This window comes from Malaya genurostris, chromosome 3 (genome assembly GCF_030247185.1).
Source record: "Malaya genurostris strain Urasoe2022 chromosome 3, Malgen_1.1, whole genome shotgun sequence".
In the NCBI taxonomy this organism is placed as follows: domain Eukaryota; kingdom Metazoa; phylum Arthropoda; class Insecta; order Diptera; family Culicidae; genus Malaya; species Malaya genurostris.
In genome coordinates, this window is record NC_080572.1 from 122,117,996 (window position 1) to 122,125,671 (window position 7,676).

At 46.1% G+C, this 7,676-nt stretch overlaps 1 protein-coding gene across 1 annotated transcript; it reads left to right on the top strand.

The window, feature by feature from the left end:
* Window positions 1-1,863: 1,863 nt before the first annotated feature.
* LOC131433958 (uncharacterized) lies at window positions 1,864-6,387 on the top strand. The gene has a single exon (XM_058600578.1). The coding sequence runs from the start codon at window positions 1,864-1,866 to the stop codon at window positions 6,385-6,387; it is 4,524 nt and encodes a 1,507-aa protein (XP_058456561.1).
* Window positions 6,388-7,676: the final 1,289 nt, after the last annotated feature.

Sequence of the window (7,676 nt, forward strand, 5' to 3'; positions counted from 1 at the left end):
CGGTCATCGTAGGTGGCGCGTCAACTGTCAACTAGCTCCTCAACCGTCGTCAAATGTCATCAGGAAGAAAAGTGCAGTTCATTTACAAAATTTTTCATCAAAAGCAATATGCATTTAATTTGAAGCCCAGTAGTTTATTTCAAACCAATATTTGAATCGGTTTAAATACTGCTACGATCAATATTTAGCACACTGGCCGACCCACTTCCGAATTCCCGTTTGTGCACCAAAATTTGTAAGTCGCATGTAAAATATAAATATGAATTAAAATAAAGTTAAACTGAATTCCAGCTTGAAGCTGACCACACATAAATTTCGTCTGCTATCAGGAGTTTGGCTTGCCATTCGAAAATCCAAATCCACCTCAACATACTTCAAGAAATTTTGTGAGGTTAGGAAACGATGGATGATCGTGCCGACACGTGTGTTAATGTTACCGGCTATAATTGCCAATCTTGTGAACGTCCAGATGAAGCGGAGCAGGAGATGGTTCAGTGCTGTTTGTGTCTCCTATGGGAGCATTTCGGATGCGCCGGAGTAGATTGTTCCGTAAAGGAACCTGGTGTAAAATATGTATGCACGACTTGTCGTAACAAACAGAAAACATCCGCTTCAAACTTCAGCAAAAATCTGCTCAAGCCTTCGTCCAGTTCAGTAAGGGTTACTCGATCAGGAACTCATCGAAGTAAGCAATTTTCAACTGCCCAAGGCAGTGCAGTTTCCAGTAACCGAGCCATACTCGAGGAGCAACTGAAAATGGTTGAAGAGGAACGACTTCTTCGCGAGCAAGAAATACAGGAGCAGAAGGAGATCAAACGTCGCGAGATGGAAGAAGCCGAACGCCAATTGAACGAGAAAAAATTACTTATTGGAGAGGAGAAATGGATCCGCCAGCGTATGCTAGAGGACGAATCAGCCATAAAAGTATTACAGCAAAAGGCGCGACGAGAGTCGCTGGAAAAGCGAAATGAAATCCTTCGTCAACTTGCGGAAAGCAGCAGCCGGAATGAAACAATTCCAAATCTTAACGAGAAAGTGACGAGCTGGCTGGTAAGGCAAAACGAAGTGGATGCCTCGGGAGAAAATGTACCTGAATTATATGAAAGGGAGAAAGTTCCTTCGCTTCCATCAAAGCGCGACGGTTCAATAGGTAATCCACTAGAACACGACGCTTCTGAGATTGGAAAGCGGAGTCTCGATTCACGTCAGGTCGATTCATTACCGCTAGGACGAACATCGCATCGGATCACTCGGTTTCCACCGTTAGTTAATCCAACTTCGATTCCCCGATAGAACGATTCGGCATCGGAATGCAACAGCAGTTTCCGCTGGACGGCTGAGCATATAAAATACTCAGATCGAACCCCTCAACTTCCCCCTGTGAAAGGGCGTTGTAGGCAAATCGGTGTTCTCACTCAGCAACAAATCGCCGCGCGTCAAGTATTGGGAAAAGAATTGCCGATTTTCAGCGGCAATCCGGAGGACTGGCCCATCTTCGTCAGTAGTTACGAGCAGTCGACGGCTATGTGCGGATATTCGGATGCAGAAAATCTCATCCGGTTACAGCGCTGTTTAAAGGGCAACGCATTAGAGTCGGTGAAAAGCAGGCTTCTTCTGCCATCAAGCGTGCAGCACGTCATCGAGACACTGCGCACGTTATTCGGTAGGCCTGAACTTCTGATCCGGACTCTTCTAAACAAAATTCATCAAATTCCATCACCAAGGCCCGATCGGCTGGACACGTTAATGCAGTTTGGACTGGCAGTTCAAAACCTTGTAGATCACTTGAAAGCAGCCGGTCAAACAAATCACCTATCGAATCCAACACTAATGCAGGATTTGGCGGAAAAGCTTCCTTGAACCATGCGGTTGAGTTGGGGTGAATTCAAGGGAAGACATCAGGTAGCAAATTTGGAAACATTCGGCAAATTTATGTCAGGACTCGTTAATGCTGCCAGCGAGGTGACCTACGACCTTCCGAATTTTGGAAACCAGGTTCGAAGCGAGAAGCGGAAATCCAAAGAAACCAGCGTGAGCTATACCCACTCATCTGCGATTGTGCCTTCTGAAAATGCAGATAGAACAGTAAGAAATCATCATACAGGTAAAACATGTTTCGCCTGTGGGCGTGAAGGTCATCGTGTGGTCGAGTGTTCTCAATTTAAAGCGGCCAGTGTGGATGAACGTTGGAAGCTTGTTAAGCAAAAGAGTCTGTGTAGAACGTGTCTAAATAGCCATGGCAAGTGGCCTTGTCGATCATGGACCGGTTGCGAAATTGATGGGTGTCGTCAGAAACATAATACTCTCCTACATTCTTCACTTCCTCCCGTTCGTAGTGTGAGTGTTTCTGCTAGTCATGTCTCGTCTGGTGAGTTCAATTGGCCACTGTTTAGAGTGGTACCTGTGATTCTCTACGGGCGAAGCCGCTCTCGACTTGTTTTCGGATTTATAGATGAAGGTTCATCGTACACTCTACTAGATCAATCTATCGCGCAGTTACTTGATGTCTCCGGTTCAAATGAACCGCTCACTCTACAGTGGACTGGTAACGTCAGTCGAGTTGAGTCCGAATCTCAACGTGTACAACTAGATATCTCCGGTAAAACCGGAAACCAACGGTACCGTTTAAACAATGTCCGGACTATCCGTCGCTTGCTTCTCCCCTCTCAAACCCTCCGGTATCATGATCTAGCGCGCCGTTTTCCTCATTTACAAGGTCTACCATTAGACGATTATGAGCTTGTCCAACCTCAGTTGCTAATCGGTTTAGACAATCTACGACTGTGTGTTCCGCTTAAACTTCGCGAAGGAGGCCCTAGAGATCCTATCGGTGCCAAATGCCGTTTGGGTTGGAGCATTTATGGATGTATTCCCGGGCAGTCTAGTAGAACTGCAATCGTTAACTTTCACCTCGGAACTGTTTCTGATTCTGATCGTGAAATGAATGAACAACTTCGAAACTATTTCGCGCTGGAAAATTTCGGTGTAACAGTGCCCAGTGCCATCCTAGAATCATCAGACGAAAAACGAGCAAAGCAAATCCTGAAAGAGACTACGCGACGTACACAATCGGGAATCGGCTTTGAAACGGGACTTCTGTGGAACACCGACAACCCGGAGTTTCCCGATAGTTATCTCATGGCGGTCCGCCGCATGGAATCCCTGGAACGGAGACTTGAAAGAGAGCCAGTACTACGAGAGAATGTGCGAAAGCAAATTGCGGACTACGTGCAGAAGGGCTACGCACATAAGGCGTCTATAATCGAGTTAACTTCTGTTGATGTGTGTCGTACGTGGTACTTACCACTGGGTGTCGTGACTAATCCGAACAAGCCCGGTAAGATCCGATTGATCTGGGATGCAGCGGCCAAGGTGGGCGGAATATCGTTTAATTCGAAGCTCCTGAAAGGACCTGACCTACTGTCTCCTCTTCCACAAGTGTTGAGTCAATTCCGTCAGTTCCCGGTAGCAGTGTGTGGAGACATAATGGAAATGTTCCACCAGATCAAGATTCGCTTTCCTGATTGTCAATCACAACGTTTCCTGTTTCGAGATCATGCTACAGATTGTCCTCAGATCTACATCATGGATGTTGCAACGTTTGGGGCCACATGTTCGCCTGCCACGGCCCAGTTTGTGAAAAATACGAACGCGCTTGAGTTCTCCCAGGAATTCCCGCGAGCAGTAGCTGCTATTCTGCACAACCACTACGTGGACGATTACCTCGATAGCTTCAGGACAGTAGAAGAAGCGATAGAGGTGGTGAATGAAGTCAAGCTTGTCCATTCCCGAGAAGGTTTTACACTACGGCATTTCTTATCAAACGATATGGATGTGTTGCGTGGTATCGGCGAACTCACGTCAGATGCGGTGAAGAATTTGTTCCTGGAGAGAGACGAAACTTTGGAATCCGTTCTGGGAATGAAATGGTTGCCGAAGGAAGACGTTTTTGTATACTCTATTAACATGCGGAGCGATATAAAACAAATTCTCGACGATGAACACATTCCCACCAAGCGCGAAGTGCTTAGAGTGATCATGAGTTTATTCGATCCTCTCGGATTTATTGCGTTTTTCCTGGTTCATGGAAAAATATTAATGCAGGATATTTGGGCTAGAGGAATCGAATGGGACGAGCAAATTACACCGGATATCTACGTTCGCTGGAGGCAATGGACGAACCTGTTTCCGGAAGTCGGTGCTTTACGCATTCCCCGATGTTATTTTCGTTCACCCTTTCCAAAAAACTTCGACAACCTAGAGATTCACATTTTTGTGGATGCCAGCGAGATGGCATACTCGGGCGTGGCGTACTTTCGTGTAGAAGAAGCTAGACAAGTTCAAGTGGCATTCGTCGGTGCCAAGACCAAAGTCGCACCTTTAAAAACTCTATCCATACCTAAGCTCGAGCTGATGGCAGCTTCGCTTGGAACCCGAATGTTGAACATGATCAAATCCTACCACTCGTTTCCCATCATTCGTCAGTTTATGTGGACTGATTCAACGGTAACACTCGCTTGGATCAAATCAAAGGATCATCGCCGATATCAACAATTTGTTGCTGTTCGCGTGGGTGAAATATTGATGTCAACTGAGTCGAAGGATTGGAGACACGTTTCTTCTAAGCTCAACTTAGCGGATATTGCTACAAAATGGAAACAAGGACTACAACTCTCGATGAACAATCCGTGGTTTCGGGCTGAAGAAATTCTGCAAAACCTTAAAGATATGTGGCCTGAAGATAGTCCCATCCCGGAAACACAAGAAGAAATGCGTCCTAACTGCACAAACCTTGGACATTTCGCTCCGATCATTGATATTTCTCGGTTCAGTTCGTGGACCAGACTCCATCGTGCAATAGCATACGTTCTACGCTATCTCGATAATCTACGACGTCGGAGCGAGGGACAACCTCTAAAACTTGGATTGCTGGACCAGAATGAGTTGCAAAGGGCTGAATATGCGCTTTGGCGGATGGCGCAAAGCGATGCCTTTCCGAACGAAATTTCTACGTTGACTAAATCCCAAGGTCCCCCAACAAACCGGCACCGCATCGTCGCCAAGTCTAGTCCGATTTTCAGAACGTGGCCGTTCTTAGACGAAAACAGTGTTTTACGTATGCGTGGACGCATAGGTGCTGCGCCATTTGCGCCCTACGAGGCTAAGTTTCCCGCAATTCTCCCTAACACACATCTAATCACATTCCTCATTGTAGACTGGTACCACCGCCGTTTTCGTCATGCCAACCGTGAAGTCATCGTAAATGAAATTCGGCAACGCTTCGAGATTGGTAAACTCCGATCGCTCGTTATGAAAGTGGCCAAAAAATGCACCTGGTGTCATGTAATGAAAGCAGTTCCCAGATCACCAGCCATGGCTCCGCTTCCAGAGATGCGACTATCAGCATTCGTACGACCATTTACATACGTCGGCTTGGATTATTTTGGCCCTGTACTGGTCAAGGCCGGCAGAAACAACGTCAAGCGCTGGGTGGCACTCTTCACTTGCCTGACACTGAGAGCTGTCCATATGGAAGTTGTACATTCTCTGAGCACCGTGTCCTGTATTATGGCAGTACGACGATTCGTGTCACGCCGAGGACCACCACGTGAGATATGGACGGACAACGCGACTTGTTTTCACGGGGCGAGCAACGAACTTATGTCGGAAATTGAAGCCACTACACGCGCTCTTGCCCTTACTTTCACTAGCGCTCAAACAAGCTGGAAATTTATTCCACCGGCATCCCCACACATGGGTGGGGCGTGGGAGAGACTTGTACGCTCGGTGAAAGAAGCTGTCGGTACGATCTGGGAGGCACCTCGTAAACCGGACGACGAAACGTTTGAAACCATTCTTTACGAGGCGGAAGCCATGATAAACTCGAGACCACTAACATACATACCGTTAGAGTCGGCTGACCAAGAAGCGTTGACACCCAACCACTTTTTACTAGGCAGCTCCACCGGTGTCAAAATGCTTCCTACTGAACCCGTAGATTATCGAGCGACCCTTCGCAACAGCTGGAAGTTGGCACAACATATCACGGACCAGTTCTGGGTGCGGTGGCTGAAGGAGTATCTGCCGATCATCACGCGGAGATGCAAATGGTTCGAAGAAGTCAAAGACCTGGAAGTTGGCGATCTGGTGTTGGTTGCTGGCGAAACGGCGAGGAACCAGTGGATTCGGGGACGAATAGCGGAAGTAATCCTGGGACGGGATGGTCGAGTTCGGCAGGCACTAGTAAGGACATCGTCGGGAACCTTACGAAGACCAGCTACAAGATTGGCTGTTTTGGATGTCGTGAAGTGTCGTGAACCTGATCCAGGTGTTCCAGCAGATCCAGTTGCTCATCATGGTTCACGGGTGGGGGAATGTTACGACTAGGTCCCTCGTCGATTCAACATAACGCTACGCGGCGCCTCATCGGTCATCGTAGGTGGCGCGTCAACTGTCAACTAGCTCCTCAACCGTCGTCAAATGTCATCAGGAAGAAAAGTGCAGTTCATTTACAAAATTTTTCATCAAAAGCAATATGCATTTAATTTGAAGCCCAGTAGTTTATTTCAAACCAATATTTGAATCGGTTTAAATACTGCTACGATCAATATTTAGCACACTGGCCGACCCACTTCCGAATTCCCGTTTGTGCACCAAAATTTGTAAGTCGCATGTAAAATATAAATATGAATTAAAATAAAGTTAAACTGAATTCCAGCTTGAAGCTGACCACACATAAATTTCGTCTGCTATCAGGAGTTTGGCTTGCCATTCGAAAATCCAAATCCACCTCAACAATACCAATCCGAAATAATATAATTAACAACCGTACTCTGTTCAACGCTTTTAGCGGTCGGTCATTTCGATTAGAATGAAATAAGGCTTTATTTTTTTCAAGAAAACGTCTTACGAAAATCCCTTGAGCACTGAATCGATTTACACAATTCGAAGTTCAATTCATGTAGTTTTGCCATTGTTTTTATTGTCTTGTGACGCGGTGCGTTGTCAAGATGAAACACATTTTTTTCTTCGCCATATGTGGTCGTTTCTTTGGAATTTTAGCTTTCAAACGCTCCAATAACGCTATATAACATTCACTGTTAATGGTATTTCCTTTCTCAAGATAGTCGATAAATATTACACCACGCACATCCCAAAATACCAAACCCATAACCTTTCCAGCCGATTGTTGTGCTTTCGGGCGCTTTGGACGAGGTTCACCAGTTGCTGTCCACTCAGATGACGATAGTTTTGATTCCGGAGTGAAGTGATGAATCCATGTTTCATCCATTGTCACATATCGTCGCTAAACTTCCAGTTTGTTACATATAAACATGGCCAAACACTGCTCAGAATCATCAACACGTTCTCGTTTTTGGTTCAACAGCGAGCAAACGTGGCACCCACTTTGAACAGAGCTTTCTCATAGTCGGTAGCGCCATCTATGAGTTAGGCCTGGAACTTTTCAGCCCATGTGTTATAGGAGTAGTTCGATACGACTCCCCAGTGAAACACCCGAACAACCGAAACCAGAAAGTACGATCCCAACAGCTCCAAAGAACGGAAAAAATCATCTAAACTTGGCTCAAAACGGAAGCTTCTTTTCATCCAATAAGATATGGATTCGATGGAGAAAATCAGGGGAAACAATCTAATTCCTAAAATGATAAAAGTCC